The sequence below is a fragment of the Puma concolor genome, chromosome C2 (genome assembly GCF_028749965.1).
Source record: "Puma concolor isolate L17-30 chromosome C2, mPumCon1.1.hap2, whole genome shotgun sequence".
Lineage (NCBI taxonomy): Eukaryota > Metazoa > Chordata > Mammalia > Carnivora > Felidae > Puma > Puma concolor.
This window is the reverse complement of record NC_141675.1, coordinates 72,468,425-72,488,199: the sequence shown is the minus strand read 5'-3', so window position 1 is coordinate 72,488,199 and position 19,775 is coordinate 72,468,425. Positions and strand designations below refer to the sequence as shown.

The following is a 19,775-nucleotide window of genomic DNA, read 5'->3' as shown; positions in this document are numbered from 1 at the left end:
ACGTACATTCATATCTGTATATGTCTGTAAACTTTTTTTTTTTTTTGGAATGGCATCCACTAAGGAAATTAAGAGGGGCTAGAAGTTATGCAAATAATTAATCTTTTTTATTTTTTGTCACAAAGCAAATGTATTTCATTAAATATTTACTGAGTACCAGGGCGCCTGAGAGGCTCAGTCAGTTAAGCGTCTGACTTCAGCTGAGCTCATGATCTCACCGCTTGAGAGTTCGAGCCCCGCGTCAAGCTCTGTGCTGACAGCTCAGAGCCTGGAGTCTGCTTCAGATTCTGTCTCCATCTCTCTGCCCATCTGCTGTTGGCACTCTGTCTCTTTCTGTCTCCCTCTCAAATATAAAAAAAACTAAAAAAGTAAAAAATGTATTTACTGAGCACCACCAATGAGATAGGCACACTTCTGTACTTTAAACATAACTTTTTTAGTGTTTCTTATGAGGAGAAGATGTTGTTTTATAAGTTTAAAAAGCTTTTTCCATTTGGGGCACTGTACTATCCATGGCAATTTAGCTGTTCCTTAGTAAAGCATTGCTTCTTCTCTCTTTAAAACCCCCACACTCACCTACCCAGGACAGTTTTACAAGAGTGCGGTAGTTTTTAAAAGACTCTTCAGGGGCGCCTGGGTGGCGCAGTCGGTTAAGCGTCTGACTTCAGCCAGGTCACGATCTCGCGGTCCGTGAGTTCGAGCCCCGCGTCGGGCTCTGGGCTGATGGCTCAGAGCCTGGAGCCTGTTTCCGATTCTGTGTCTCCCTCTCTCTCTGCCCCTCCCCCGTTCATGCTCTGTCTCTCCCTGTCCCAAAAATAAATAAACATTGAAAAAAAAAATTTTTAAATAAAAAAAAAAATAAAATAAAAGACTCTTCATTAAATTCAGTATCTACTTCCAAAGATGTATTTAAAGTAATTAAGCATCAGTCATTCTTCTGTGTCTCAGTAATATATTATCAATATATTATTCACATTGGGACATTAATCTGATATTGCAAGGAGAGTCTTCAAAGGAACCCTTACAGTTCTCTCAATCAAGTTCATGCTCTTCATCATTGATGAACATCAACATCTCTGCTCTGTGTTGTTCAAGAAATAATTCTCATCGTGTCTTCAAAATTTTGTGATGACTTCCATCATAGAAGCATCTAAGATTTGAGGTTTTATTCCTGAAGAGGAGAAAAAAAGGAAAAATGAGAAGATTAAAATTGAAAGACTTTCAGTAGTCATCTGTACTCCCTGGGATGCTGTAGTCTTCTAGAAAGAAGTTCATTCTGTACCTTTTAGGTTTGCTTACACAGCTGAATATCCTTCAATATTTTTTATGTAACATGTTAACTATTTTTGAATATTGAAACAAAACAATGTCTCATTAAGTAGCAAGAGTCTCCAAACTTTGAGCAAGAAGATAAATATTGCAGTTGAGTCTACCTTACTCTACCTTACCTTACTCCAACTTTCCCCCATTAGAGTTTTATCCTCCGACAAGTTAAAAACAAGTGAAATGCAATGGAAGCAACTGTTTTTGTTTTTTTAACCAAGCTCTAAATATGCCATCTCCAGGGACACCTGGGTGGTTCAGTCAGTTGAGCATCCGACTTCGTCTCAGGTCATGATCTCATGGCTTGTGAGTTCGAGCCCCGTGTTAGGCTCTGCTGTAAGCTCAGAGCCTGGAGCCTGCTTCAGATTCTGTGTGTGTATCTCTCCCTGCCCTTTCCTCCTCCCCTCAAAAATAAATAGAAACATTTTAAAAAATTAAATATGCAATCTCCACTCTTTTAAAAGCACATTACTGTTTGATGATATCCCGAATACACCTGAGTAAATATACATCTTTGCAACATTTTATTAATCCCTGGGTGGGAGAGTTCTTAGGTTTGCATAAAGATGTCAAAAATCACAATAAATCCTTTTAGATGTGCTGCAGCACTGAACAATTTCACATTGTATTTTCTTAAACAGTCTCTCTTTGTTTTTGTCCAATAACAAGAAACAACAAGAAAAGTTTAGATATTGCTTTAGGACTTTACAGAGTACAAAAATATGTATCCTTTGCTTAGTGCAAAATGTTTTCCTATCTTAGTCAAATTATATTACATCTCTCTCTAGCTATCCATCTATCTCTGTATCTCTCAAAAATCTTTTTTTAATTGGATTTTTCTAAAATAATTTTGCACATGACCAAGTTAAATGAGTGCCTAGAGTGTGTCACTTGTTGGCCCGTTCAATGTTCATTTAATTCCTGACTACAGAAAATGTGGATACTTCTGTTACTTATAATGGCCAGTATTGAAGAAGTAATCTCATGATACAGAGTGTGATGCATGTCTTACTAAAACTGATGTGTGGTCAGCTAGCTCAACTTATGTTTAAATGGGACCCATGACTGTCACACACCAACCTCTTCAGTAGCCCCCATTTGCTCTCCTTGCCTCCAGTCTTCTTTCCTCCAGTCCATTTCCCACCATTTCCCTGTCCATTTCCCTGTCCATTTCAGTAGGGTGGGCTTCCTAAAGCACAGATACGATAATGTCACTCTCCTGCTTAAAACCCTGAAACTGCCGCACACTGCCTTAACATAAAGGCGTGATTTTTAAGACTCCGCCTTCCTGCCAGCCTCATCTGGCATCCCTCCCCCAAACCTCCAATCTGCGCTAGCCACACCATCCTCCTGTCAGACGTTAGAAGGCCCTTCCATCTCTTACCTTTAGTCTTAACTCTTCTGCACTTACTTCTTCATCACTCTTATTCACGCTTGCTCCCCAGACCCACACACACAGACCAGCCCTTCTGTTCCACTGGGATGGCCTCTCCTCATCATTTGGATCGCAGTGTTGTGCAAAGTATAAAACACATGAATAAAATGAACATACTTCGTGCTCATGCTTTGGAAAATCCCTTATCACCAAACAAGAGAGGTTTTATAACTGTTATTTTTTGAAGACCAGTTTCTTTCTTATTAGCTGATAAAGTCATATAAAATTTCCTGTACGAATCACCAAAGTGCCAAGATACCCTGTGTATTCAAATGAATTTGTGCTTGTTTTTTCCAGTAATGGAAAAATGTAATATCAAATTTGGTAAAATGTCAGAAGTAATCCACTACCTATTACCTTTTTTTGTGATAGCAACACATAACTGTATTGAATGAATCTAGCTAGCTTCCCTAGTGCCAAAAGGATGACCATGCATCAACATGAAGCCACCGTTGTTCAGACTAATACAATTCTGCCTAACAACCTCAACAGGTACTTGAATGCCCAACATTGCCACATAATCTGCTTTTTATCTTCTTAAATTAATCTTGCCTTCATGGCTCAAATACATAATCTCTAGGCATTAAACTCCTTTTTACTTGAACCATGGATTCACAGAATATTTGAGCTCAGGTGTTTGGTCACAATACTTTATATAAGTGAATTATTTTAACTTTGCCTGTAATTATAAGCTGATGTGTTTTCCCCCTAATTAGTAGTAACACTTTTTATATCAACCAAGGTTTTAGTTGATGTTTTTCATAAAGTAATGTATGCAATTGGCTATGTCCTCTAGACTCTGCTGTTTTAATTTTTCTTTGATTACCACATGTCCAGTGGATAAACAAGCTGTCTGTGGCCCCAGATCTTTCTTGTCCCTGTGACTTTGAAGAGCTTCTTCAACAAGTAATTACCCGAAAGCTTTTACCCATGAAGAAAATGGATAGGACCCCCAGACCTGCCCACCCTTTAGGGATTGCCGTGTCTTATTTGTAACATTGTCATCAGTGAATTTATAAACCACTGGAGAAAAGGGATGAATTAAAGAAGCCGTAGGGAGATTGATGGAGAAATGATGAGAATTGTGGTGTGGATTTAGGATTCCTAAGGTTATTAAGGCCAAGTGGGAGAGCCCGAGATGAGAGTAATGGCTATGCCTCCGGGAAATGTCACTTTCAGGAACAGGAGGGATTTATTCAAAGCTGTCATGTCTGTCATGTCTGTGTGTAGATCCACATGGAGAAAAAAATCTTCAAAATTCATTTGAGCCATAACAGAAAAGCTACTTATAAATCCATCAGTCACATAGATGTAGCTTTAATGGTAACTTAAATGGTAACTTTAAATGGTAACTTTTTGTATGGATTTTATGGCCAAAGTACAAACTTTGGTCTGGCTCTTCTTGGAAACAAAATTTCATGAAACAAATTTTTCTTGAACATGTGTCAACGTGTCATAACAATGTGCTTGTTTAGAGAATGTTTGACAATAGAGGAATAATATATTTAGGGGGCAGAATGCTTATGGAAGCAACTCAGTTTTTTTCTTTATTTTTATTAAAATAAAAAGACTGCTCTTTTCCTTTACGAGGCATAAAATCATCATGCTCAGATCAATTGTTACAAAGAAAGTCAGTGGCAGGTGTATGCCAGGTGTGCTGACTACCAGCAAGAGAGAAAAGGACCACTGGAGAGGCTAATGATAAGCACAGCTGTGTTTGAGATTGGGTAACATGGTTCCATCCCATCCACTAGGGCCAATGCGTATAAAAATAGGAAATTGTGTCAACAGGGATCAGAAGAACATCAAGTAATAGTTTAGTTTTAAATGGATTATTTCTTTTTTTATTCTTCAAGCAGCAAAGATATAGAATACATAGTTTGCCCTTTTATTCATTTGTTGTTGTTGTTGTTTGTTGTTGTTGTTGTTTTTGTAGGGGGCAGAGAGGTAAATGTTTTAAAGTGATAGTAGTATTCATTTGCCATCTGGGGATCCAAAATAATGACAGTTCTCTCAAGTTCCTTACCTATCTTACACCACACCACTCCAGTCCTGCTGTTTGAGTGATGACAGGTGCAATTGTCAAATGCGACTACTTGTTAGTTTCACCTTGCTTTAGAAAGAGCACCAAGACTACATAATGCCAAGAAATCTAGTAGATTAAAACATATCGTTTTTCAGTCATTGTCTTCAGCAGACAGAAAACAATTTTTTTAATGCATTAGTCATTGCATGCTACATACCACTGCACTTACAGTTTTAAAAGCTAAGTCTACAGAAGATGAGAAAATTTATGTTTGTAGAGACAAGAATCTTCCAGATGAAAGAATTGGACTCAGAACTTTCCTGTGAAGAAGGACATCATATTTTGTTTTCTCTTTGAATGTAGTTTTGTTTGATTTGGGGACTGAGGGAGGGCTAAGAAGAGTTTACTTATTGTCCTCAAAGTAATGTGGAACATTGCTGAATCTGACATAACTGAAATTTCAAGTTTAATTTTTGTTGTCTGCCTACTTAATCTCAATAAGCCACCGGAGCACTACTGTTTCTCAGAGCATATGTAACCTTTCTGAGTAGGCATTAGTCTTCCTAGCCCTGTTGAAGCTTGCTACTTTGGTTGCCTGTTCCAGAGGTGAATGCTTGTTGTTTAGCCCAAAGTGAACTTGTTTACCAGAAACATTGATGATAAAAGGATATGAAATTGAGGACGTGATGATTAGTATCAACTGGAACTGCCTATCACAGCATGAAGTTGTCCCTTCGTAAAGTTGAGTTGTTTGATCACTTGCTTTTTACAGAACTATAAAAAAACCAAAAAACAAAAAACAACAGCCTTTTGATCAGAAATCCTCTTTCCTAATTCTGGCGATAGGACCTACAACTAGCACTTAATGCTAGAAATGTAGTTCACTGATTTGCTTTTCATATGAAAGCAACAATTTGCTGTAGAGGAACAAATCCTGAACTTTTAGTGTTCTTAGTTTAGAAGCTTACTGAACAAATGGTTTTGCTTTTCTGAGTTTTAAAAGTAAATTAAATAAGATAAGCCATGGTGGGAAGAAGGTGTAGAAATGTGATACTATGTACTGTACTTTCAAAGTGTGTCACAGCAGATAGATGAATAGATATGCAAAAAAGCAAGTATAGGGGCGCCTGGGTGGCTCAGTCGGTTGAGCGTCCGACTTCAGCTCAGGTCATGATCTCACGGTTCGTGAGTTCGAGCCCCGCGTCAGGCTCAGGGCTGATGGCTCAGAGCCTGGAGCCTGCTTCTGATTCTGTGTCTCCCTCTCTCTCTCTGCCCCTCCCCCATTCATGCTCTGTCTCTCTCTGTCTCAAAAATAAATAAATATTAAAAAAAAAAAGCAAGTATAATAAAATGTTAGCGGTAGAATGTAGGTAGGAAGTATATAGGTGCTTGCTTTAAAATTCTTTTAAATTTGCTGTATGTTGGAAACTTTTCACAATAAAATATTGCAAAGGTGTATAAGAAGGTAGATACCTAATACAGAATTTGTGTACTTAAGACAATGCCATTGCATAATGATATAAGATTGAGTAGCCTTAATGACTGTTTATGTTGAATTTTCATCTTTGGAAAAACTTGGAGAATACAAAATACTTTTAAGAAGCTTTATAAGCTCTTTAGGTTGTTTTCTAAAGACCACAAGCCATGCTAAAGATAAGAAAGCCAGTAAGGAGGGACTTTGAGGCTACAGTGAAAATTGTATTGTGCGTCACTGCCATTTTATTATCCAACTATTAAATAATCAGAATGCCTATTTTCCCAGTTAGATTTGAATTAAGATTTTAAAATATTACTAAATATCTGGACATATGCCTATGACTTAAAACATGGTTTAAACTGCATCAACATATTTGTTGTCCTTATATTTCTTTTTTCAGCCAGAAATACACCTTTAGAATTGAGTTTGATTGCCATAGGTGATGTGTGCCCAAATCTGGCCCAAAACTCAAAAACTGTTCCCTGTGGCTATTTTGTTTTACCATATATATGTTTCACCATACCATAACATTGTTTTACCATATATGTTTACCATACCATACTGAGGGTGGGGTAGTGGGACACAACTGTAAATGTCTTTCAAAAACAAACAAAAAAATAGTTTTTGAAAAATGCCAGACTTAACAAGCCCTCTGCAAATGATTCTCTTGATGATATTTTTCTTTCAGAAAGTTGATTTCCTCCATACTTATAAGAAAAATAAAAGATCTAAAAATCATCCTTTTAGTTAGTAATGTGGTTACGTTCTATTTCAAAAGTCTGTCCAGGTTTATGTCCTAATCACAGGAACACTCTCTTATTCCAGGCCTTTGGGAAGAAACACTTCCTTCTCCCTTATTTCCTGTTTTCTCTTTTTATTGTTTCTTTGGCTCCTATAGCAGTGGTGTTTGTGGCTGTGCTGACACTGTGCATCTTTAAAAAAGAAGGGACATGGGACCCAAATGATATCAAAGAATTGAGAAGCTTAATATTATAAAGGAGAGTCAAGAGGAAAGAGGCATATTAAATGCAATAAACAAAACATCCACTTCACCATACTACCACACTTGCCACAAGGGACGTAAGCAATAACTGTAGCATGAATCCCTACATTTTTTTACAAAATAAGCTTTTATTCCTCCAGAAACATAATAAAGGAAGGGTAAAGCCCTGACCCAGTTGTTTTTCTGCAAAGTAGACTTTAAATGAGTCTTTTCTATGGCAATTTTATGGATCTCTCAAGCAATCACACTTTGTTTACTTTCTTTTTTATTATGAAAGAAATCCATTCTTCTTTCAAAAAGTACTCCCAAGTATAAAGAGAACATATAGATCATGAATAATTCCATTTCCCAGAGAAAAGGACTTTTAATATTTGGTATGTATCCTTACAGATTTCTCTTCTATAAATATATGTCAAATAACTGTAAATTTTCAAAGAGAAACACGCATTTTTTCTCCAAAAAGCGTTTGTTCTTCCTTTCTTGCCTCGTGAATTCTAGCCCCTCATTCTCTGGCATCTACAGTTGTACTTTCTTCACTAATTCCTTCTTGAACTATAAATGAACTTAGTACCTTTACACAAAGGAGGGGGAAGCTACAATTTTCCCAGTATTCTTTCCCTCTATTTTTGTCTTTCCACTCCATCTTCCCTCCCACCCTTTTTTAAATTTTTTTTAATGTTTATTTATTTTTGAGAGAGAGACAGAGATAGAGCACGAGTCGGGGAGAGGCAGAGAGAGGGAGACAGAATCCAAAGCAGGCTGCAGGCTCTGAACTGTCAGCACAGAGCCGGACTCGGGGCCAGAACCCATGAACTGTGAGATCATGATTACCCGACTGAGCCACCCAAGTGCCCTCCTCCCACCTTTTTTAAAAACTGTGGTAGAATACTTAACATGAGATCTACCATCTTAATAAATTTTTCCCTTTCTCTTTTCATTCAAGCTTTTCTAAAGGCAAATAAGTTCCTTTCTCAGTATCTGTACTCCCTTACCACCAATGTAGCCACTAATTTACTCTGATCTTGGTTCCAGGAATTCTTCTCTTCCTAAGGTCCTTGATGGCTGCTAGAATGTCCAATACAATGAGAGTGTGCAGTGTACATCCTTACCTAACCGTTCATCAGCATTTGACAGTAGAGCTCTTTCTTTGACTGTATCCTCCTGGTTCTCCTCCTACACATAGGACCGCTCCTATTCAGCCTCTGCCCATTCTTTAAACATAACAATTCCCAGGGACTCTGGCCTTAGTCCTTATCTCTTCCGCTTTCTTTTTTAATGAGCTCATCCAGTCCTGCAATTTTAGTTATCCCCAGCAATCCATATGTCCTGCCCTTATGTCTCTTCTCAGATATCAACCTGTGTATCCGAGTGACCCACTGCATCTTTCCACTTGGAGGAACTTTCCAAAGACATCACAAACTCAGCATATATCTTTTCAGCACATCATTTCTTTTCCCAATCCTCCTCCCTCTCATGGAGACCCTATTCAGTTGGTGGCAACACCATTTAACAACTGTAATAGTGTAAATAACAGCAGAGACATTTGACACATTTGTCAAATTTGACCATTGAAATAAGTAATATTTACATTTATTTTGACATCTGTAGTCAATCACAAATTGCACTGGGGGCTAATTCATACTATGAGCTCTAAAAACAGACTGCTAGAGAATTTGATAATTAGAAGTCCATTGGTGACTGTGAATACAATTACTGTAAATTGCAACCTGATTGTAATTGGTTTAAAAGTGAAGAGAAAGGAAGGAGCTGTTACTAGTGAGCACAGACCAGCTTTCAAGTTTGACAGTGGGAAGATAAGAGAGATTAAATGAATGTGTTTAGGGGAAAGGAGATGTGAGGAAGTCATCTTTTAGAACAAGGAAAGCAACAATTTTGCTAGCTGTGGGAAGAAGGTGGTGGAGAAGAAAGGATAGAAGATAGGGATAATAGGAAGATAAGAATTGAATACTGACAACCATAAAAAAAGAGAGTAGGGGGATCTTTGTTGCTTTTGTCTATATTATATATTCTTCGTGTAACATTTGTTTTACTAAATTCAGGTCTACTATTTGTCATTAAATAAATAACAGTAAAAAATATTTTTTAAATATTTACATGTAACTTTTTAAAGTTTTTGTTTAAATTCCAGTTAGTTAACATACAGTGTAATGTTAGTTTCAGGTGTACAGTTTAGTGATTCAGCACTTCCATACATCACCTGGTGCTCATCACAAGTGCACTCCTTCATCCCCTCACCCATTTAACCCATCCTCCCACCCACCTCCCCTCTAGTAACCATCAGTTTGTTCTCTATAGTTAAGAGTGTTTTTTGGTTTGCCTGTCTCTCTTTTTTTCCCTTATGCTCATTTGTTTTGCTTTTTAAATTCCACATATAAGTGAAATCATATGGTATTTGTCTTTCTCTGATTTATTTCATTTAGCATAATACTCTCTAGCTCCATTCACATCATTGCAATTGGCAAGATTTCATTCTTTTTGATGGCTGAGTAATTTTCCATTATATATAATGGAAATGTGTGTGTGTGTGTATATATATATATATATGTATACACACACACACACACACACACACACACATATATATACCACATCTTTATCCAGTCATCAGTCAATGGACATTTGGGCTCTTTCCATAATTTGGCTATTGTTGATAATGCTGCTATAAGCATTGGCGTGCATGTATCCCTTGAAATAAGTATTTTTGTATCCTTTGAGTAGATACCTAGTAGTTCAATAATGCAGTTGTTGGATTGTAGGGTAGTTCTATTTTTAACTTTTTGAGGAATCTCCATACTGTTTTCCCAAGCGGCTGCACCAGTTTGCATTTTTCTATATAATCTTTAACCTTTACATTTATTTACATTATTATTCTGTAGTCAGGCAAAAATTGCAATTGAGGCTAGTTTGCACAATTAACTAATTAATGTGTTTCTTTTCCTTTTGAAAATTTCCTTCCTGTATTCCATCACTAATAAGTATGAAGAATCCTTTTAATTCGACAGATGTCTTTCGGTTAAAACTCTTACTTTTTTTTAATAAACTCCTATTCTAAAATGAACAATGAGAGTTTCATTTTTCAAGTCTCTACCCCACCAGATTTTGTTGTTTTGTTTTGGTTTTTTGTTATTTTGCTTTTTTGTTACTACTTGAAAAATTTTCTTATATAATGCATCCTATATCTGTGGGCATGTATTGTTTTTCTATACAGTTTCCAAGTTTTATAGTTTATCTAATTCAAGTGAGTAAACCTACATTTCTGTTCTACTTTTGTGGATGAGAGAATGAAAGGTGGGAAGCAGGAGGTAGATAAGGTTAAAGAGAGATGGTGGAATGTCTGCAGAAAGGAAAGTTTACCAGTTAGACTCAAATTCTTAAGAAAACTATAGCTCTGATTCAATGGTATTAACAAAGTTATCAGCACTAACAAAAAACTAGGCAGTTCTCCTTGCAGTTACTCAGGAAGGATTCAGAATGGTGTGGGGAAGATGGGAGGGCTACATTGGACACTTAGCCAATGTCAAAGGAGTTATAAGGAGTGAGGCATCCTCGGCAAATGACTATTTTCTTTCTCTCTTTCCTCACTTCTCCGGCCTCAAAGTCCGCACCATTTTAGCTCCACAGCACTGACACTCCCTTCTCAGCTGCTCATAGATGAGCAGTGCACAGAATCTACCATCAGCAGGCAGCATGCTAAGGTTGTGGTGGAGAGGGCCTGACCTTATTGCCTCAGTTGAAATCCTCAGCTCCAGTGTCTGCCAGAAGAGGTGGGAGGGGCACAGGAAGTGACTACCCTCTGGCTTCTCCTCCCACAGAAGCCCTGCCTCCTCACGCAGGACAGTAGAGAGGTTAGCTTTCTTTCTCCTTCTAGTTCAGTCCTTTGGCTAATGTGAAAGACCACGCAGAAGCTTTGGAGTTGCTTTTTGTGCTTGAAAAAAGTGCATAGATAGAAGACAGGGATTCCTGGCTGGGAGGAGGGAGGAGAGCTGAAGATCTCTGCCTGGGCTGGCTGAGCTAAGCAGTCAAAGTGGGAAGCTGAGTGCTTGAAAGAGGATTATGCTCGCACTAGAAATAAGCAGTAAGTGAGCGAATAACCATTATGGTTTAGAAAAGGATTAATCCCCCTGGGGTTATGGGGTGAAGTAGAAAATATTGCTTAACTCTAGAGTAAAACTGTAAGGCTTCTGACTCTGTATACAGTTGTGTGCTGTTTGGAGAGTAGGGGCTTAAATGCAAAATCAGAGCTCTAAATGCCTCCTCCCACTCTTGGAAAATGCCAGCTTCTACTTAGAATAGTTGTGGATATAATCTCCTTCCCTGACCTAGCCTCTTTCCAGGAAAATATATTCCTAAATCAGTAAGGAAGTTGGGATTAAATTGGAAAGGTGGAATTTGGTAGTGGTAGAATTGCAATCTTGAATTATGTTTGGTGAATGCTGACATTGTTATATCAGTGAGCAGTGATTTGTTAATCACAAGGAAGTCTGAGATTGGGGCATTAAAAAGGGAAAATTGAGAGCTTTTATGACAAGGAGGCTGAATAGTCTATATACGTACGATGAAATATAAAAATGTATATAAGTAATAATAGATGAGGTGTTTTAAGGAGCATTAAAAGTAGAACAGCAGTCAGGAAACCTACAAGTGCTCGGATAAAATTTAGTTAGAAAAGAAGAGATTTTAGTTTCAATGACTTTTTGTGCTAGCCAAAAATTTCACAATGTTTACAAAGTCAAGACAATGATTCAGGGATACTTTGATTATTGTCATACATTATAAATACTGTTGCTGGGGAAGATCTGTGGTTCTTTGGTCAGCAAGTTCTGGCAATGACACCACTGCCGCTGGTGCAAAGAATTCTGGGATGCCTGACAGTGAAATGGATGGAAGGACCCACATTCCAACTCTACTTAATGTCCTTTTGTCCAGAAATCGGGTCATGCAAATGAGCTACTTGGTACGTATATAGATCAATATTCGGAAAGGCATTTCTAAATGTTTTGTATTAGGTCTCTGGACAATATCTTATGGCAACCAGTAGACTAAAAGGATACAAAAACAAAAGTGATAGGAAGGAAGTCAGCTTGACTGAAACCAAACCTGTTCTTTTTGTTTTCCATCAATCCTGAAATGGAACCTCAAATGAGCAGAAGAATAATAGAGAGAAATACTGTGGCCATCTGTTCTGTTCTAAGTGGCTAAATTCATTAATATATGAATGAGAATTTAGATTTTATTTATGCATCCTAATACTTGAAGATTCAGAAATCTCTTTATTACAGAAAAACCCACGAAAATAAGAAGTATGTTTATTGGGGAGGAAGGGGAAAAAATAGACAAGAATTATATCCCACGGTATAAAGAAGATTTACGTCATGTTCACTGAAGGATATAGTTCTTCACTCAATGAGATGGGGATCCTAATACGGCACAATAGATGCAAACAAATATTTTTAGTTCCCTTAATTCTGGTTGATGCAGTTAATACAGAAAGACAGATGAAGTTAATACAGAAGACAAAGAAAAGATTCTTTAAAAAATATTAACCTTGAACTACAGCTAACTATGTAGTGAATTTTATTTTCCTTTTCTTACTGGTCCTCTACAGAGGTACTATGATTTCTGAAATTATGAAGAAGCAATCTTCCTTTTCTAGTATTCCTATCAACAAGTGCACTGGGAGAAAGAAAAAAAAAAGACTCAGATGTATTATCTTTCTCCTATAGCACAACAGTAAAATGGTTAAAATGATCTGTGACATTTTCTAACTTTACAACTTTTGCTTTGGGGAAGATAGTTGGGGGTTGGACCTGGGTGGGGGAAGGGAAGACAAAATGCCAATAAAGTGCATTTTTAAAAAATGGTCTATATTCTTCCAACTTTTCAAACTACATAATTTTGAAAACTATCTTACATATCTTTTAAAAATTATTTCTGAGTTATTTTTTCCAGTGTTAGTTTTCATCAGATTTGTAAGCAAATGTAGAAAATCTGTAGGTTCGTTATCTGAGTTGTATAGTGCTTATCTTATTCTTACAAATATAAAAGGGATTAAAATAAAACATTTAATCCTTGAAGTCTTAAGCATAGTGCAATTACTAAATGCAGTTTCAGTCTTTAATAAAAATGTGCTGGGACTCTTAAAGGAATTGTTGATCTATCTCAAATTACTAAAGAATCTGTTTTGAAACTACAAAATTGAAAAAACATAACAATATTCAGAAAAAGATTAAAAGTGTAATTTGGATGGGAGAGGCTAGGCAGAAATACTTGATGAGTAATTATAAGCCTGAAGTTTGACAATGAAAACATTTGCTGTTGTCCACGAGAGATTGATATAAAAAATGATGTATTTTGACAAGTGAACAAGGCTAAGTAAAGTATTTAAAAAGTATTAAGTGGAAATTAACATGATTAATGGAAAGAAACTAAATGATCATTTAAAATTATTCTTTCACAAGAAAAGTAAAGAAAAAGGATATGGAAAACTAAGCAGTGATGAAGACCTCGAAATAATTGTTGATCAAAAGCAGGTAAGTGAATGCTTACATACATTTTCTACTGTTGCACTGTAGATCTTTGACAACTGAGGCCCTTTGAGTGTTCGGTCCTGCCCTGGTGGCTGTATTAGCCTGTCCGGCTGAGGCCCGCTTAACAAGATAGATTTTGAGAGCAGCTAAGCCTCCCACTATGATCCCTCTGATCCACTGACTTCTACATGATGTCAACATGCATGTTCTATATATAAAGACAATGAAAAATAGAACAAGATAAGAGGACTTTTAGAAAATTACATGACCCAGGGAAAAATGAATCAATACAGCAATGATAATTTGGTTGGAGAAAAAAAATTAAACAAGAATCAGAAAGTGCGTTATTTTGAAAGTGAGAAAGCTAACATTAGTGCGAAACAATGAATATGCTTTAAGGGAAGGGGGGTAAAAGACCAAACATACTGGGAAGTTGAAAACATATACATTGCCCAGTTTACTTTATCAGAATATCTGCAATAAATATAGAGATTTTTTTTTAATAAAAAGAAAAAGCTACTTAATATTCTTTAATACTGCCTGTGATTTGAAAAACATCTAGCTTGGATTTTATATGGGCCCATAAGGTGGAATGAAAGCTGCTTAATAGACCATAAACAATGACATACCAGGTAATGGAAGGTTTCCAACTAACCACTGAATTGGCATTGGCCCTTAATATCTCTGTTAATTATTGAGGAGACAAGATAACTGCACATCTATTTCATGTGTAAGTGGCCCTAATTCTGAGGGTGATGTAACCTCAGGTGGAGACTGAGAAATAATTCAAAGGAGTCTGCGTAGATGAAAAGGTTAGAAAGAAAGCAGTCAGCAAGTTACAGGAAGGCAAGTTGCATTTGGACAGTTTCCTAATTGTGCAGTTTGTTTTGCATCATGACAACTGCATTAAAGGAGCCATTGTGTATATTTCTGAAAAAAAGAAAAATGACCACCAGAAGAGAGCAATCAGGAGCCGTTGAGTTAGAGACCTACTTCTTAGGTCTGGAATAATTGAAGTAGTTGAAATGGTCTTCTGGGAGAAAACTCACCAAAAAAAAGCATCTCCCCAGAAGTGCAGAATATGTTGATCTTACAGGGTTCACTCAGACTACCTTCAAATTAATGTTTCTTGCCTTATCTTTACTCTCCTGCTTTTGAGTAAATTGGGGGACAAGGAGCACAGGTCGGTGAGGACTTTGGCCATGTATTTCTACTTAGTGCCAAATTGTCAGGTTAGTTAATAGGATAAGTGTGGCTGGAGCTCGAGTGCTCTGCTGGGCTATTGGCTATCATTTTAATTATGCCAGATTAATTACTTGGAGCACACAATCTCCATCTCCCACAGATCCTATTCCTAGACTGACATTCTCATTGAAGGACTGGCAGATGAACTAATGAAATACAATTGAGTATATTATGAGAACACACATACCTATCCATTTCTCAATTAAAATGAAAAGTAAGTTATTTTTTTATTTCTTCCTTGATCATGTATAAGTCAAATGTTTATAATGTTTTTATAATGTTAATGTTAAATGTTTTTTGTACTTTGTTAGTATCATCCTACCCTCAAAGTCTGCTTTTCTTTCTTTCTTCCTTTCTTCCTTCCTTCCTTCCTTCCTTCCTTTTTTTTTTTTTCTTTGCCTTAAGCTTTTTTTTGTTTGTTTTAACTAAATTTTGGGATTCAGAAAACCATAAATGTATACATTGAGATCTCTGGAGTGGAAAGCCCAAGAGAGTCATTGTTCTTTTTTTCTCATGGTACCTTTCACAACATGTATGAAGTTGTCCCTAAACGCATTTTATTAACTGTTAAGGGAACCGACTTTGCTTCTGTTTCAGAAAATAATGCTATTTTATACCTGGATCAAATAAGGGAGGATTTGATTTGCTCAGTCATTGTTTGCCTCTGTAGTTATCATGTTTCTTCCAGTGGCATTGCACCAGTTGGAACCAGTTGGCAGTGACCCAGCTCTGCTGAGTCATTCATGTCAAAACACGTTTTAAAAGGCGAGTAATTATGAATATGAGTTGGCTTTCATGTTTGCTGTTGGCAGTAAGACTAGTCCTTCCTTTTTGGGAAGGTTTACTTGGTGGTGATGTTGTGAGCAAATCCTAGGTTGAAATAATGACAATGTTGATAACTCAAAGCAAAACATTTAGGAAAACACTCTAATTAGTCTTTATAATACCACCAAAAATTCTTTCTGTGCTTAAGAGATCAACATTAAAATTGTGTATGTGTGTAAAACACATTTGTTTAATATTGCTTCATCTCATAGATACTATATTGGGGAGGAATCTTTATGCTCAATTTATTCTTCCTATAACATTTTACAAACATGGTAGATATTTTTGTTAGTCAATCTTCATATAACTGCCAAAAGAAAATCTAGAGAAGATAAATAAAATAGTTGGAGTGCTGTGCTGGGCAGAAGTCTACTAATCTCATTAAATCTGTCATTCAGAAGCTGTCGCTCTACAAATGCTGTGCAAGCTATATGCCATTTTATCAGTCGTGTGATTTGCAAGACTTGTACTTCCACAAAAATTTCACAATTTTGCTTATATAAGCAAATTAATAACAGAAATAGCACAGAGTGTGTGGATTTTGTTCTCCCTGACTGCCTCCATTCAAGGGGGTAAAAGGTGATTTCTGTTATTTTTACATGAGAAAAAGCGATTTTGGAAATGTGTAAGGTTTTATTCTTAAAAGGCAATATTGTTCTTTTTCTCTTTGTGAAATTTTATTAGAAAAATTTATTTGAAATACATATGAAAATGTTCTAGAGAATTCTTAGACTAGTGCTAATGTCCTAAAGTAACAGGTGCCATATGTAGTCACACATATATACACACATATATAGTCATTTAAATATAAATGTATGAGACTGGCATTGGAGTCCATATTTTCCACTAGAAATCCCTAGAGTTTTCAAACTTCAAGCATAGGAAAGCAATCGAAGGAAGCATATTCAATTAAAATCTTAATGGTTCTAAACCCCAGACATTTGACATAAATATATGTGTATTGCATTATTTATATAATCAGTAATATAATTATTAAATTATTACATGTAATTATTAATAAATATATAATTAATAAATTATATATTTGGCTTTCTAGAATAAATATTCAAAGAGAAATTTTAAATGTATATTTTGGATCATTTTTATTATTCTTAAAATATTCTTTCCTGATTGATCTTGTAGATCTTGTTTAGGAATAGGTTTCATGTACATATTAATTTCCTTTTGAGATTTTAGGGATGGGAATGAGGGAGTAGATGGTCAAGTACCTTGAGTAAGGGATCAAAAACAGTATCTACTTTGAATAAATAATAAATTCATTCTATTTTAAATTGGTATTTTTAATTAGAATAGAGCCACCTTCGTTCAAGGTTTATGACATGCTGGACCAAGATGACTTTTCTTCTAAAATGTTTTCAATTTCCAAGTTAACTTAAAGGACCTAACAAAAGGTAACACAAAAGTATAGAATTTATGATTATATGACAGATACACTCACAGGCTCAAATATTTAAAGAATGGTTTTAACAGTATGTCATGGATCCAGTTGGTTATAGGACTCAGAGTTGCAGCTGCATAGCCTTCAGTGCAGTAAGGTGGGGAAATGTCAAATATCAGCCAGTTACAAGAGGAACAATTGTACAGAGGTCAGAGCAGTGGTTCTCAAATCTTAGCAGCCTCAGAATCCCCTGGAAGGCTTGTTGGAGGTTTTGGCGTGGGGGAGGGGGGGGTGGGGGAGGTGCGGGCATCCCCAGAGTTTCTGATTCTGTAGGTAAGAGGTAGGGCCAAGAATTTGCATTTCTTTTTTTTTTTTTTTTTTTTTAATTTTTTTTTTTTTCAACGTTTATTTATTTTTGGGACAGAGAGAGACAGAGCATGAACGGGGGAGGGGCAGAGAGAGAGGGAGACACAGAATCGGAAACAGGCTCCAGGCTCTGAGCCATCAGCCCAGAGCCTGAGGCGGGGCTCGAACTCGCGGACCGCGAGATCGTGACCTGGCTGAAGTCGGACGCTTAACCGACTGCGCCACCCAGGCGCCCCCAAGAATTTGCATTTCTATATCCTTAGCTCCCACTGCTGGTCCCAGACTACACTTTGAGAACTGCTGGACCAAAGGAAACAATTATTGTAGTTCTAAAGGGAAAAAATAGTTATATAAGGACTTGTAATAAATTCTACACTCTTCAACTGAGCATTACCTGGATACCTAAAGACTAGAATTCATAGACATCCAACATAATGATGCTGAAAACAAGAAAACCACAGCCATTTATACTCAAAGGTGCTTTTAAGACCCAGGTTTGTAGTATGACTAAATTCCACTCAATAGCCTTGTGAGCTTGAATCAGTTTGAGGTATTTATTTATTTGTCAAATATTATTCTGCTCTTACCATCTCTTAGAGTTTCTCTGAGAAGATAAAATCTATTAAAATGCTTTATAAACTGTAAATCGTTATGCCATTTTAATTAACTAGTCATTACCACTATATCAGTCTGCTTCACCTGCCACATGAATTATCATAGACTAGATGGCTTAAACAATAGACATTTATTTCTCACAGTTCTGGAGGCTGGGAAGTCCAAGATCAAGGTGCTGGTATGGCCAGTTTCTGGTAAAAGCCCTCTTCCTGGCTTATAGATAGCTGCATTCTCACTGTGCTTTCTGTGTTTTCATATGGCAAGGAGAAAGAGCTCTGGAGTCTCTTCCTCTTATTAGGGCCCTACCCTTATGGACTCATTTAACCTTCACTTCTTCTTGTAGGCCCTATCTCCAAATATAGTCACATTGGGCTTCAACATATGAATTTGTGGGGAGGGATACAAGCACTCAGTCCCTAGTACCCCACAACTCCAATTTAGCAGAATATTGAGATCTAGAAAGGTGAATCAAGTTGCCCTGAGTCCTGATTAGGTACACAGAGAACACTGGAAGCCAGCCCTCCCTCCTGACAGTCCAATACTCTTTCTGTCACTCCATGTAGCTCTCTACAGTTGCCCATTACTGTCATCCCATAGGTGGGTCTTAAGAAACTATTTTGTTCCAGTGTTTTAATTATATAAATATACTAGGAAGTATCATAATTGGCCAGTGTTTATTTATTGAACCCTCACAGGGATAATCTTTTCCATAAACACTGCTTAACTGTTTACTTCCCTCTTGGCCCCTATGGATTTGTTAGGAGAGAAATGCTTTTCAGAGTAAGTGTATACAGAAGTAGAGCTAAAAGGTTGTTGACATTCTGTTACTCTTCCCTTCCCTACAAAACTTCCTCAGAGAGGAGGCATGAGAGCACCATGGAGAGAGACAAAACATACTTTTCTTGGCCCAAAACCTTTCTGAGAGTGTCCTTTTAAATTTATAGGAGAAGCCTGAGCAGAAAGCAATGGAAACTAGAATTTCTGTGATTTTTCTCTAAAGAAAAAGAAGAAACAAAGTATAGCCACCCCCTTGTATTTTCAGTAACATGGAAGCATTTGGATAGGATTGCAATTCTATCCTAGTGGTCATTGTGGGAATGAATCCTAAAGAAGAGAATACAAGCCATCATGAAATAAAAATGAAAGAATGAGAAAAACCAATGAACGGGAAAGGGTACCCAACTTCCCTCTGGTGTTAACAGATAGTGTGGTCGTATCACCATCTAAGCAGCTGACACGAGTCTTGGATTCATAAATGCTAAAGGGATGGGGATGATATGTGTCACTGCCTTGTACTCAGCACCATCTGGCCAGTGCTTTCTTTGCCATTACAATATGGCAGCTTAACTTAAATATAATTCAGATCCTATTACTTCTGAGGAGATTTTTAAAGTGTGAGACCATGTTTCTTGGTATCATGTGTAAAACTGGCCTGGAATACCTTCTTGGGGATCAGTATTGGTCACCAAGAACAGAAACCCCTCTAGAGTTGCAGAAAAGAGACCATCTGGTC

The 19,775-nt window shown here is 36.9% G+C and overlaps 1 protein-coding gene across 16 annotated transcripts in view; it reads left to right on the top strand.

Annotated features, from left to right (window-relative positions):
• Positions 1-19,775, top strand: part of PEX5L (peroxisomal biogenesis factor 5 like) — a 231,150-nt gene that overhangs the window by 47,609 nt on the left and 163,766 nt on the right. For 3 of the 16 annotated variants that reach the window (XM_025914069.2, XM_086674788.1, XM_025914066.2), the window contains exons 1-2: positions 11,120-12,239; positions 13,744-13,815. The exons of 3 other annotated variants lie outside the window; for them this stretch is intronic. In XM_025914069.2, coding sequence (XP_025769854.1) covers positions 12,147-12,239; positions 13,744-13,815 — 165 coding nt within the window. In that variant the 5' untranslated portion in view covers positions 11,120-12,146. Of the gene's footprint in view, positions 1-11,117; positions 12,240-13,743; positions 13,816-15,157; positions 15,272-19,775 lie in introns of those variants that run through there. 10 more of the 16 variants (XM_086674787.1, XM_086674782.1, XM_086674781.1 and 7 more) reach the window with 6 other exon arrangements.